The 14,577-nt window shown below is 48.9% G+C and overlaps 1 protein-coding gene across 3 annotated transcripts in view; it reads right to left on the reverse strand.

The window, feature by feature from the left end:
* Positions 1-14,577, reverse strand: part of Kctd1 (potassium channel tetramerization domain containing 1) — a 200,589-nt gene that overhangs the window by 93,361 nt on the left and 92,651 nt on the right. The window contains exon 1 of one of the 3 annotated variants that reach the window (XM_028892020.2): positions 6,072-6,269. The exons of 1 other annotated variant lie outside the window; for it this stretch is intronic. Coding sequence is in view for 1 of the 2 variants with exons in the window: in XM_028892018.2 (XP_028747851.1) it covers positions 3,921-5,726 (1,806 nt within the window). In the remaining variant the exon portion in view is untranslated. Of the gene's footprint in view, positions 1-3,920; positions 6,034-6,071; positions 6,270-14,577 lie in introns of those variants that run through there. One more of the 3 variants, XM_028892018.2, reaches the window with a different exon arrangement.

The following is a 14,577-nucleotide window of genomic DNA, read 5'->3' on the forward strand; positions in this document are numbered from 1 at the left end:
GTCTAGCTTGTATATTCTAAGGGCCACCTCAAGAACACCATGAGGCAGGTCACACAGAAAGAGGGGACTCACCCCACCCGAACCTTTATGATACTCAACTTCTACGTACAGAATTCCTTAAAAGTATTTCCAGAATGAATCTGGGCTAGGGTCAAGCAAGTGTAACCAGACACCTTGGTCACAAGTTGCAAGTACTCCCAATGTTGGGGAGCAGGGAGGGGGGGACACATACGAGAGAGAGAGAGAGAGAGAGAGAGAGAGAGAGAGAGAGAGAGAGAGAGAGAGAGAGAGAGATGTTGCCTGGGGCTCTGTGCATGCAAACTATAAGCTCTAACACTGAGCTACATCTTCAGCCCCAAGTATGTCTTACAGTGCACTAACTTGCCCATTTTTTCCACATTACAGGTGCAAATCATCTATAAACACATCAACAAAAAACTACGGCAAGTAGAGTGTAAAATTATTAATACTTCTTCCTTTGGGTTATGAAGAATAAAGTTCCAGGTACAGCTCAGGGGTAGGGCCTTCTGGACACACTGAAGACTGGTGTTCAATCACAGCTCAGGGGTAGGGCCTCCTGGACACACTGAAGACTGGTGTTCAATCACAGCTCAGGGTGAGGGCCTTCTGGACACACTGAAGACTGGTGTTCAATCACAGCTCAGGGGTAGGGCCTTCTGGACACATTGAAGACTGGTGTTCAATCACAGTACAACTGACAACTGAGTTACAAACCTCCACCATCTACTGAAATCGGGAAAATGCTGCATTTTCACGCAAAGAGAATAGCTATAAAGATGTAGGACATAGTATTAAACCTATTTTTCCAATTCAATATTTTTTAAATTTATTTTTGAGGTAGGATTGCACTACAGAGTGCAGGCTAGCCTCAAATACAAGACTCTCCTGCCTCAACCTACCCAGTGATGGGATTACAGTGTGTACCATCATGCTTGATGTGTTAACATTTTTTTAAATGGAGCACAGCAAGTATGTCTTCAACATAGACAAAGCCCTGGGTTCAGTTCCCAGACACTGAAATGAATAACCACGTAAAATGGAAAGAGTGATTACTACCCAAACTTGATCATCATGACACTGTGGCGGAGAAGGGACATAAAGCACTTTTGACCACTAACACCACTGACAAGAATCAGAGTTACCAGTTAGAACTACCATCACCCTCCCAAAGCAGACAGACACTCTACACTGAAACTCACAGACTCCGTACTCCTATTCATTTTCCTACCTTCCCCATAGATGAAGACACTAGTTAACATCCTCGGAAAGAGATTATTAATTCTTTACCCATAGTTCTCCTTTCCAAGGTCAACTACTGTCTAAAAATATTAAGTGGAAAATTCCAGAAATAAGTAAGTCATAAGTATTAGGTAAGGTGTCTTGTAGGATATTGTACTTGTTCCATTTTTATCAGAAGATACTATTGTCCATCTCTTATTGTGCCTGGTATTTAAATCAAACTTTATGACAGGTGTGTGTGTCTAGGGAAAACACCAGGGCATACCCCTGGTTCAGTGCTATGTGGGAGGGTGGTATTAAGAAAAACACAGCTGGAGTTCAAGTCACCAGGCATCTCCAGGGGGTTGAGGTGATGGGAAGAATGGATGTCTCCCATGTTGCCACTGACCACTAACCTTGACCATCATTAATCTGCCAAGACAGGGGTTTTAATATATGCCAAAGGTAAAGGTTTAGTGGCTCTTTTTACTTAAAGCAAACGTGTTTCGTGAGGAGAATGCCCAGGGCCCTTGGAGTGAGTGCTGAAGAAGCCAGCTGTTAAAACCACTGGCTTCTTAAGAAAGAAATGTTTTCTATTGTATTCTAACTGACAAGCTGACTATTAAATACATGCAAACCGGGCTGGGGGTATGGCCCCTGCCTATCATGCACAGGGCTTGATCTTTAGGAACCCCACCCAAAGAAGAGCAAATAGAATGCCTTTTCTGTAGTTGTAACTAAAAGAGTGGAACAGATAAAATGTTATTGGACATCCACAGTTAGTAATCACATAAGCAAAATATACCCAGATCTACATTTAACTTGGGAGTTGCCTGACAATGACTTGAGAATAATAAAAGTGTCAGAATAAAGTTTTATAGGCTGATTTAGCTCACTAGGGTAAATGAAACACCATGATGGGGTGGGGGAGTGCAATCAGAAAACAAAAGTGAGGAAAGAAGGAGAAAAACAAACAAAAAACTGTTATGGACTCTTGGGTTGCACATCTATACAACACTGATATCCAGAACGGACGTTTCATTATTATCCAGCGTACATACATATTTAATACACATTCTTAGGTGCTAAAGCTCTTAATCAGATGTGCCTCTAACCCGGGGCACTTTAACTGTATTTATTAGAAGACTGTGAACATTTTTGCTTTGCTTTCAAAGAAAGCAAACCCGACTCTCCACCCTTAAAATTTTTTTAAACAACCCCTGACAGAATGAACCGCATACAGGGAGAAGCACAGGACACAGGGACACAGACTATGGGAGGGGGGGGGCGGCGGGGGGGGGGCAGAGGGGGGCTCTTCGGGTTGAGAAGCCAGTGGTGTTTACCCTGCCGTTCACAGCCCTTCCTGGCAGCCTTGAGGCATGCCCATTAGCTAGTAAGCCTCTGAAAGGGTCAGCTTGTCCCAAACTGGAATTTCCACTTTGGAGAAAGCACAGAGGTAGTGATGGGCCCTCACTATTTCTCCAGACCTGGGGCAGAATTCCTATTTCTGCTGATGTGGTGGGGGGGGGAGGAGGGGGGGGTTCAAGATGGTAAAAAATTCCTGTGGCTCCTGCCAGCAAACCCGGGCCATAAGAGACCTCCTCCGCCTGCCTTCTGGAGAAGCTCCAGAACAGGAACATAACCTCAGCAGTGCTGGTGAACAGGTTCCTCCAGGCAATGCAGCCGGGAAAGAGCCTCTAACACTTCAGGTCCTAGTCTCTGTGTGGTCACCACCGTCACTGATAATTTCACGTTGGGGTTCTTTCAGATTTAATGACAATACCTAAAGTCCAAACGGGTGAACTGATTTGCCCAAGTTCGATCCTCCTGTGGCTGTTTACTTACTCTGGAGTGATGCCTCCTCCCTCCCCCACTCCACACACTTTCTTTCTTTCTCTTCCTTGTTTGGGCCCCAGATAGTGAGCCTCAACTGGGCTAGGGATGAATAAACCTGTTCCAGTGCCCAGAGCCAGCTTGGCACGTCACAGCTGCACATCATCTGGGTATCACGTCCGTAGCTCAGACATCACTTTCTCATCTGAGTAATATTAACAAACACTAATGGGAATGACACCCCAAAGGTCACGTTACACGCCGCTCCATGTTAAAAGAATAAACTGGCACTCCATTGCCTGACGCGGCAGTCTCCGCCCCTTTTCTTTAACAACAAAAAAAAGCCATCTACAGGAAGTGGAATTGGCATGCTTTCTTTTTAATCATTTAGAAGCGTATTTTTTCTACCTTCAGAAGTTGTGGCGAGTATGTAATGAAGCATTTTAAAAGTAACTTCATTCTAATTTATTCAAGATAACTACCTCTATTCAGCGCTCTGGCAATCCTTGCCTTATAAAACTCAGGCATCATGGAGAGGCACTTCAAGAGCGAGCTTAAACCTTCTCTTCTGACAGCCTCGAGGTTTCTAGCGTTACTTCGCTGCAAAAACTTGGAAGCTAAGGATCCCTGGCATCTTTTAAGGTTAGGGGTAGAGTTTCCGCCAAAGCACGAAGAGTTACATTTCTAGGAACTGTATCAAATCGGGTGCGGTATAACAACTACTTATATAAAGGAAAAAAAAAATCCCCCCGCCCCGCTCCACCCCGACCCCGACCGACAAGAGCATAAAAGTTAGTCCCGAAGTGGTACCCGACAAATGTTTCATGCATAGACGTTGGTTTGGTTACCTGGGTGGGGGAAACAATAGCAGGTGAGACTATGGAGGGAGAATTGGAGCTTCGGTGCCCATTGACTTCTGGAAGAAGAGGCAGGGGGTCGTGTTTCACGGAAACCACCACCACCGCATCCACAGGTTCCGAGGAAGGACGGATACAAAGTCTTTTGGGGGAAGAAGGGCCGCAGATTTCCCCGGACCCGAACACTGACTCGTACAGTGCGCGCTTGGGCGCAGCCTCGGATTTCACGTCGGGCCCGACCTGGCTGTCTTTGGGGAGGATATACGTGTTCCCCAGCGAGGGTGGCTGGGGGCGGTGGTGGTGGGAAGGATGGGTCGGGGGATGGTGGGAGTGGTGACGAGCTGACCCGTTCAGAGCCTCGGTATAGCAGCCCTGCGGGGCCGGGGAGCCTAGCTTGGTCCCGATGCCCGCGATGCTGTTGAGCGTGGCGATGGACACCGCGCCGATGCAGTGGTTAGTGTAGGTCTTGGACAGCTTGGCTGCCTTGGAGAGCATCTGCATCCTGGTGCCCAGCAAGTTCTTGCCTATGGCTTTGTTCTCGTACCAGGTCACATCGCCCTCGCTGCAGTGGTCCCGGGGCCGCTGGAAGAACGCCTTACAGAGGGGATTGCGCTTCGACAGGTACTTGACAAAGCTGGCATAGGGACAGAACTCAGTGCCCGTCTCGTACATGCGCGGCAAGTTCTCTTCGTCGCTGCTTTCCGCCCGCTTCTTACTCCAGGACGAGGAGCGCGACTTGTGGTAAGGCCCGAGCGACTTGAAGTAGACGAACTTGCGACCGTCCTCGTCCATGGCCAGCCCGAAGGAGTCCTCCTCCAGCTCGCGCTGGTTCTCGCGGCCGCGCGTGCAGAAGTACATGCAGGTCTCGAACCAGACCTTGTTGAGCAGCCCAAAGGGCGTGTTGGTGCTGAAGACGCTGGAGGTGTAGAGCTTGCGCAGGTCGGCGCGCGTGATGGCTTGCTTCTGCACCACCGGCCCTGCGCCCTGTTCCTCGAGCTTGCGGATGACTGCGGCTAGCGTCAGGTTGGCGCTGCGCAGCTCGGGGTCCTTGGTGAGGTCGAGCGTGCGACAGTACGGGGGCTCGTTGAGGTAGCGGTTGAGGGAGCTGCGGATGCTGATGAGCGAGGACTTGCTGTAGAGCTGGCCGCTCTTGGAACGGGCCTCGGCGTAGAAGGAGCGCAGCACGCGGCACAGCGCCCCCTTGTCCATGGTCTCGAAGTCCGGGCTCTGAGCCTTTTCGCTCAGGTACTCCCGGAAGATGCGCACGGCGTAGCGGGTAGCCAGCCGGGTGTTCTCGCTCAGCCGGGCCCGCTCGGGGCGCTGCAGCACGTCGGGGTCCAGCTCCGCGCTGTCCCCCGGCGGCCCCGCGCGGGCCCGGGGAGCTAGCAGACGCGGCGGCGCCTCGGGCTCCAGCGCGGCGCTCTGGTCCATATGGATCATATGGACCGGCTCGGGCTCCAGCTCCTCCCCGGCCGAGTCCTCCGGCTCCAGGGGCTCTTCCCAGTCCATCCCCATCTCCTCCTCTTCCTCCTCCTCCTCCTCGTCCTCCAGCCCCCCACCTCCGTCCTCCTCCTCCTCCTCGTCCCCCGTTATCTGCACCTCCTGGATCTCGTCCTCCTCCTCCTCCTCCTCCTCCTCCTCCTCGCCCGCGCTGCAGTAGTGCGGGCGGCCGTGGCGGCGTCCGCGGCCCCCGGCCCCGCGCTCGCCCTCGCCCCGCTCCCCATTGTTCTCCGCCGCGGCGGCGGCGCTGCCGCCCGCGCTGGTGTTACAGTCCCCGCTGCCAGGCATTCTCGCCATATTGCCGTCTCCCTGCCAGTCCTCGGGCAGGGCGCATGCGCTATATTGGACCGCAGCGCTGAGAGCTTTTGTGTTTAATGACCTTCAGCTACCGGGAGGCAAAGCCGGGCTCTTAAAGGAGCCGCGCTCCAATTGTCATTCCCGAGCGCCACTCGGGAGGGGCGAGGGGATGCCAGGGAGGGGAAGTGGGGGGTAACTGTGGCCTGGAGAGGGTAAAAGAGGGAGCCCGGCGGGACCTTCGTCCTTCCCCCAGTCCGATCCCCACTTCTAGGAAAACTTTGGGGGAAAAAAAAAATAGGAAGGGGAGGGAGAGCTGTCGGTGGGGGCGAAACACTCCCAACTTACCCTCTAGCGGAGCCGGCGCGCGGGCCCGGGCGGGCGCGAGGGAGGGCCGGCGGGAGGGCGGGGCGGTGTCGCTTCCCTAGGTAATGCCGGAGGAGCAGTGCCCCCTCCACCGCCCCCTCATTGCCCCCCGGAGCCGGGGGATCCGGGCGGCTGCTGCAGTGTGCGGGCCGCGGGTGCTGCTGCGAGGAGCGGGTGTCCGGGACCGCCCGGAGCAGGCAGGTTAATGAGCTGGGTGGAGGAGGCTCCGCGAGGCCCTGCACCCTCTCTGCGCCCGCGGCCAGGGCGCAGCGGGCGAGGCTTGGGAGCGGGATGGGGCTGGCGGCAGCGGCGGCTCCCCCACCTACTTGCTGGCGGCGAGGCGCGGGGGCCTGGGGCCAGCAGCGCGGCTCCCAGCTCCCATCCCGACTCTTGCTAAGGAGCGGAACACGCCCCTCGTCAGCCTCATCTGTTTAGACTTTTCCAACTGCCACTTTTAAGCTGTCATTAAAGACCTGGGGCGCTCCCCAAAGGTCTGGGGCAAGTCCGCGCCGGTCTAGCCAGCCCCGGGAAAGTGCAAGAAAGAAAGACTGGGAGGGGTTGGTGGGAGGGGAGACGTGGGAAGAGAAGCTTTCCGGGACCCCAGGGACCCACTCGCCACCCACTCGGGCCGCCGTCCTCCCTGCCCCAGAGCAAAATGACACAACACCCCGGGGCAAGGAATGCCTAGGTTGGCACTAAAGCAGCGCGGATCCCTAAAGGACAAGCCGGTGAGCGGGCTGTTGGAAAAAGTGAACTTGGGCTTGGGTCGCCCCCGCTCTAGCCACAATTCCGGCAATTTGGATCTCGAGCGCGCTCTCACTTTTAAGTTTGCCAACTGCCCTGCATTCACCCTCGGGGCTGCGCTGCCTCCGGCGCGTGGGGGCGGGCACCTCGGAAACTGGAAAGACAGCCAAAGAGCTCGCTGGGTCCCGCTTTCCCATAGGAGATACTGTCCCACTTCCAGCCAAACCCCCGCCCTTGGCGCGCCCAGGCTCTGGGCACGTCTTCGCGTCACTACCTCCCTTTCTCTCCCGGCCCTGGGGGGCAGTGCCCTAGTGCCAACTGGACCTTAACTGTTCTTTGGTGGCAAAAGCCAGGGCGGTCTCCAGAGATGAGCTGCATCCTAACTTTCTCCAGCTCCTCAGGATGCCCAACTGTCCCCAGGCTCTCCAGCGAGGTCTGAGACTCAAGGCCATGGAAAACCAATGGAGCCAGATCTCAGCAGTGTACCCATGTGCCAGGCCGGGCCTCCCTGGAGGCAGCCTCGCTGGGTCCTTGCGTGCGTCATTGGAATTTGCCTCTAAGTCTCAATGCGGCTGTGGAGAGTCCTGTCTCAACTATTTGTTCCCTTTGTCCCTGTTGCCTATCTTGTTTTGTCTTTTTTTTTTTTCCAGGGCGTTTATCATTTTGTGCCTCAATAGAAACCAGCCATCACATTGTAATTTACAAGGAATGTTAAGTAAGAAGAAAGAAAAGCTAAGTCCGGGCATCGTGGGCATCTGAGAGGGAGATGTCAGTGGCTTCTCTGCAACCATCTTTCGTCGCCCTCTGAGAGAGCCTCCTCAGCCCTGGACACCACAGAGCGCTGGGGAAGCCAGGCCAGGTGTGAAACAAGTTGTAACAAGTCCCTGCCTCTCAGGTTTCCTCAAGCTCCTCGGGGAAACACACACACACACACACACACACACACACACACACACACACACACACGCACACACGCCCACGCGCCCTCTCATCACAGACAAACTACATCCGTCCGAGGAGGAGGAAAGGGTCTTTGGGGTTGGACTTCTAGGGACTCCTTTCCTAGGTCCTACTAGAGAGGTGGTGGGATTTGTCACAGCGTTCTGTTCGTCGTCTTAGCCCCTGGAAACACGTTGTGAGATGCACTACCTTCCTAGACCTGGGAGCAGTGGGCAGCTAGACGGACACACAGCCGGAGCTCAGCTCATGAGCCTGCACATGCTAGTCACACACCGCCTCTTCTGGAGAGCGGACCTTTGATCCCGGGATGCTGTCAGATTTTGTAATCTCTGAGAATTGCTCGGGTACTGAGACCTCAGTTGGGCCGGGGGCAAGTCACCTTACTACCAATGGCTTTGATCTCTAGACTTGCCATGAACCAAGGGTCCTTCACCCTAGCTCGGGGGCTGCGCCCCGGACTTTGCCAGGGGATCCAGCTCCACGCTTGGGCCCACAAGGGAGTAGCTCTCCAGAGCTCCCCCTTTTTGCATCAGACGGGCTACAACCACTCCCCAACCGGCTCCCACGCAGACACCGGCTCCACTCCCCTCTGGGGGAGCTGCTTCCAATTGCTTGCAGTTTGCCCGAGGCAGTATGCTGGATTGGACGCTCCGGGGAAACAAAGCAACCAAAAACAGCTCCCAGTTGACGTCAACGTATTTCCAGAAAAGAAAATAGTTTTGTGTTCCCAGGACAAAATACCCCCCAGGGCAAGTCCCTACTGGCAAAAGCCAGGCGGTGGAGGTGGGAATCGCAGGGCTGAAGAGGGGGAAATGCCACCCAGGCACGAATCACTTTTTAACGGACTTGGAGAAACAGCAGTTTCAGGAACTGCCTTGGCGTTTTTGGAAGAACGGGCAGGACCCGAGCTTAAACTAGGGATGAAAAACACACCTTGGAAAGTATAAATTGGCCTGACTGTCGCAGGACTGTTTATCCACCTCCTAGCATCGCATCAGCTTCTGCCCCGCAACCAAATTTTATACCTGTAAGGAGACTTCATCAAATACTGAAGAAACCTCGTCAGGCTGGTAACCAACATAGTTACCAGGCAGAACTGCCAAACAAAACCAAACAAACACAACGAGAAATATGTGCTCTTTCTCCCCTGCTCCCATCAAATGAAAGACAGATAAGGAGGAAAGGTTGCTTAATTGTTAAGACCCGGTAACATAAAATTACAGTTGAACTCATAAAAGAGTTCAATTCCAGGTTTATTAAATGATCTTTTACATATACTCAATTTGAAATCGAAAAATATTTTTAAATGCCCTCTTAATATTTTTGTAGAGGCAATGTTATTTGTTTAGCCTCTCTGTTTTCTAAGTCCTTCACTTAGGTCGTGGAGTCTCTTCTGCTCACCACTTAAACTATGTGAGAGATGTGGTTTCTGTATTACAAGAAGCAATCCAGCCCCATGTGGAACTTTTGCTGCAGCCACCCCACTTTTGAATTCTTCACCATAAGGCACCTGAAGATCTGAGCAGCTTCCACAAGACGCCTTGTCCACATGAGCTGTCTCCACCAGCATCATCAGCAAAGACCACTCATGTATCTGTTTCCCTATCTCAGAAAGTGGAGACAAGGTGATTTGGGGAGGAGATCATCCCGGCACCCCTCACACACCTGCTTTATAAACCATGGATTCCCATTCCAGATTTTCATATTTTTGTTGTCAATATCAATTAGGAAAACCACCAGGCAAACTCTTCCAAAAGCCATCAAAACGTTCACACTCCGACTGAGCTATGGCTTCCAGCCTTCTTAGGCTTGTCTGCTAGGAACTCTGTCTAAGTGCCTTTAGTACCATGCTTCCTCTACTAACCCAATACACCTGAGTGTCCCAGCATGCTGCCCAGAGCAGGATGAGCTCTCCAGCTGTCTATTACAAATGAATGAACACGTGAACAATCAGGGTAGCATTTAGTTAAATCCTATATTTACCGGAATTTTTTAACTTGAAAAAGCTAATGAATGATATTCTACAATTCAAAAGCAGGACAAAGAAGAATGATTAGATACCACCAGTTCCTGGGAGTTAAAGAGAATTCAGTGACTGCTTTGGGTTAATATTTCTACCATCAATGTTTTTCTCTGGTGGAACGTTTCGTAGAAAGTGATTACAGCAGTAGAGGGAGGGACCACCTCCCCGACCCAGTGGAGTCAGTTATTATGGACTCTTTAAAGAGAGGGCTAGGGAATGGAAGTGTCTGTGTGTTGTGAGAGGTGAGTTGAGGGGATTTACCCTGGTAAACCCACAGGATTTTGTGGGCTCTTGGGCAGAGGCCAGAAAAAGCATTTAGTTAATCACTTTAAAGAAACGAATCAAAAGAGAAAACCATGCTCTCTTGATTTGATTACTTAAGGATTCATAAAGTGATTTTGAGGCTAAATATGAATTCAAATCGAAGCTATTTTGACATGTCTTTTTTTTTCAATTTCACTATTAATTCTGTTGCATTCAATTGAAGATCATCTTGAGTAATGTTTTTTGAATTCAGATGAAGTTTGGACTCATGTAATCTAACTCTACAAAGTAGCAGAGAAATAACTCTGAAAGGACAAAAACATGTCTTGTGACTGTAAACCCATTTATTTTCCCCAAATAGTTTAGCAAGATGGCTGGCATATAGTAAACACAATAATTGTGCACATGCTCACGTGTAGGGAGAGAGATGCTAATTGCAGACTGTGGAGCAGGACTGCTGAAAGTCTCTGTCTGAAGCCAGGTTGCGGTGGGGTGCATTTTACCTTCCAGCTGCTTTTTTTTTTTTAGTGCCTCAATCTCCTTATTCTGTGTTCTGGGACACAACTTTTGGTTGTTTTGAAATTTAAATAAGTTAGTATGCATCCAAGCATTTAACATGGTATCTGAAACATTAGTAAACATTTAACCATTGGCTCATTTTGTTTTGTTTTATTTTTGTTGTTGTTTTGAGTTTCGAGACAGGGACTCGTGTTGTAGCTCAGATTGGCCCCAAACTCAAGATCTTTCTGCCTCAGCCTCCCAAGTGCTGGAACGCCAGACATGCTGAACTGCACAAGGCTATTTATTAGCTATTAAAACTCCAATATTTTCCACATTTCTTTATATACAAGAAAACCAAGGCTGTGGTGTGTAGTTAGTGAAGGAACACCAGCTTGGCAAGCAAGAGGCCCTCAATTTGATCCCCAGCACTGCAGAAACATTGAAAATAAAAGTTAAAAAGTTAGACCATGTGGCCCAGGTCTTCCAGACTTCACTAGCATGGACAAACTGGTTCCATAGCACATGACCAAACTTCTTGACCACTTTCAACCCCTCTCTCTCTCTCTCTCTCTCTCTCTCTCTCTCTCTCTCTCTCTCTCTCTCTCACTCTCACTCTCTCTCTCTCTCTCACACACACACACACACACACACACACACACACACACTCACACACACACACAGACACCACTCGCTCTTAAGGAAATGATTCCCTGCCACTCAAATTTCTGTGCCTGTGTCTTAGATATTTTGGAAGGCAGGATGCCGCTAGGCTGAGGTCCTGGACTTCAAGTATTGTAGAAACAGTCTAAGCACAGCATAATCTTTGCCAGACAGTGGTTCTATTTTCCTAGCTTATTGGAAGTAAAGACACATTTGTGTTTTAGAGGAATTTGGAGACAAAAGGAATGCTTACTCACCCAACCAGATTAGCCTGCAAAACAACCAAGTCCCTGGCTCTTCTGTGTGCATCTTTGGGGGGCAAGGTAGAATATTGCATATCTTTGTCTTTGATTCTGTGCCAGAAAAACAGGTCACAGTAAACTCAACATAGTGATTGACAGGAGTAGAATGTTTAGATTCTAATTACTACCAGCTGACTGTAGTTCTGGACCTTTCCAGCTAAGTACTTATCTACTAGTTTCCTGGTGTTTTTAAAATGAATAACGTACAAGAGGAATGTGGTTTTCCATAAGCAAATTGTGTGTTTGTGAAATCTGAAAATGTGCTGTCTCCCTTTGTTATAATATCCTGACAATAAAATGTCACTTGGCCAATAAAGAATTCAAATGTAAAGATAGTCAAACCTACTCTTAACAAGGTGCGCCACTTCCTTATCTTCTAGCTACGCCTCTACAGAGTCCACTGAAGCATCCATCAGTATTGTTGTTAAGTAATATGTATTTTCATTTCATCACAATACTAATGAAAGTGGAAGAAGAGCTAATGATATTCATTAATGTCATGTAATAAATGTTTTTGAGTAATGGGGTTCTTTATAATGGTTTCAGTATATAAATTATTTCTGAAGGTATTTGCTATATTAAAATAGCTTATTGAACTAAAGAGATCAAAACAAAATGAACAAAATTAAAAACAATATGTTGATATAATTTTTTTTCGTGTTTTTTGTCATTATCATCGAGGTAGGACAGCCTCTTAAGAAAAATGACTGCAAGTCATGAAAATGTTCATAGTCTTTGGCCAAGAAATCACTTCCAGAAGGTCATTTTCTTAAGAAATATCTTGTTTTATTTCTATTTAGTTTCATTTGGTTTATTGTGTCTAGGCCATTTGGACTAACTGGTTCTGAAGTTTATGTTCAGAGGGTATTCCACAGTGATTTTTCATGGTGTCTCAGAGGCCTGCCTTCTTTGACAAAAGTTCAAAAAGTATTCCTAAATGGAGAAGGAAACAGACTTTCTCAGTAGCCTCACCAGGCACCTCTTAGTGACTATTGATAATAAAACTGAAGATAAAGGATATTAAATAAAAGGGCTAAATGTTAACGATACGTTCAAAGCTCTGAGCCAGTTTAAGGTCCAGCATTTGAAGCTCCATATAGCAGAAACTGGTATCAAGGTGTTTGGTGGCACCTCACAGGATGTGAGGAGGAGTTGGTATGAACCTGCCCTGTGGCTGTGTTTCTAATGAACTAAAAAAGAAAAAAAAAAAAATCGTCTTTTAAATACCCAGAGGCACTAACCCACATTTTGAACTAATTGACTTACTTTTTTCTTAGAAAAGCTTAATTTAACCAATAGGGGCACGTGGGCCTATCTGAATATTTAAAGAAGCCCTGGGATGAGTTTGTTCCATTTCTTCAACTTGATGCTGGGGATGCTTCACACCTGCCAGAGAGGACTGCGAAAGAGAGGGGCAGGAAACCAGAAACGCTGTGTCCAGCCTCTCCGTCCTGTGAGCCACGTGTGCAGAGATGGGACAAGGTTACTACGGAGGAAGAGTCTTAGCCCTTCACTGTTACTCTTTCTGCAGTCGGCCTTCTGACTGACCCATCCCAGGAGCGCATGTGACTCTCCGAACAGAACCGACTCCTCTAGTATTGATGGCATCCACTGTGCTATCCACTGTGCTATCGTTTCTGTCTTCGGCCCTTCCCCGAAGTTAAAAAGCACAAAACAGGATTGGGGTTTATCATTCTGGCTATAAGATAAAATGAACAATCCCATAGGAATCTAACCTGGGTAGGAGTGTGTGTGTGTGTGTGTGTGTGTGTGTGTCTGTGTGTGTATGTGTGTGTGTGTGTGTGTGTGTGTGTGTGTGATTTCTGGTTCATACTTAGGGAGTGTTTGCTGAGGGTCTCAGCTTGGAGCACTAATTCCTTTCTTACAAATACATGTGAAGCTGGTCCCTGTGTTACACACGAGTGGAACCTGAGCACACACACTTTCTAAACAATTCTCTGGGCCAGTCTCTTTTGATCCTTTTTCTGTTTTTCTGGGGCGGGGTGGGGGGTGAGGGGGATGTGTATTCCAGTATATTCCCACAGATTCAACTGCATAGAGTTTACTGTTTAATTTCTAAGTATTAAATATTTAAACTTCCAGAAGTCACAATATGCCATCAGTGGATGCTACAGTTTGAATGAATCTTCCAAATTTTATGTGCTAGAGACTTAATCCCTAAAGTGATATGTTAATGACACTTGAGAGGTGAGACCTTTAGGAGAGGACTGGGTCACGAGGGCTTGGTCCTCATGGACCTATTAATTCACTCAGGGATTAATGGCTTAATGGGTAATGGAAGGAGTGGCTTGGTCGTAAAAGCCTGCTCTCTCTGGCACAGTTTCCCTCTCTTGCATCAGACACCCTGTGCCGCTTCAGGCTTCTGCATCCTCCTCACCAGCTAAGAGCTTCTCACGAGGTTGTCCTTCTCACTGCTTCCAGAACTGCAAGAAACAAATCTCGTCCCTTCATCCATGGCCTGTTCTGTGAGGTTCCGTGAGAGAAAACGAGCTATGATGGTGGATTTTTGGTAAAATGTACCAAGCACATGGTAAAGCAGGTAGGAAGGGGATGTGTTCCAGGAAACACACATCACCTGGCACTAGAGAGGATGTGGCTTAGGTAGGCTGGTGTGTTTATTAATAGTTTTTTCTTAGGCCTTTCTTCCGGCTATCCTCTTTCAGCGTACCTTTGAAGGTCTCCCATCCTGGGAAGCTGTTTTGAGTTACTGGGGTTTGAAGACAATATCCAAGCCAGGCTCCTTCTGCAACCATATGCTGACACACAGGAGACAGCATTTAAGGGGACGACCATGGAGAGAGAGGACTCGGAAGGAGGAGCCTGGAGTCAATCCCAGTTTGGTACATTTAGGGGATTGGTAGCAAGGGCTTTTTAGACCTTAGCACCATGTTTTTGGTGACTAATATGTATTCTAAATTCATAGTTAATTTAGCTTTCTTAGAACTGTGTGTGTGTGTGTGTGTGTGTTGTGTGTGTGTGTGTGTGTATTCAGGCCAGAGGTCAGATTTAGGTG

This window comes from Peromyscus leucopus, chromosome 19 (assembly GCF_004664715.2).
Source record: "Peromyscus leucopus breed LL Stock chromosome 19, UCI_PerLeu_2.1, whole genome shotgun sequence".
NCBI lineage: Eukaryota > Metazoa > Chordata > Mammalia > Rodentia > Cricetidae > Peromyscus > Peromyscus leucopus.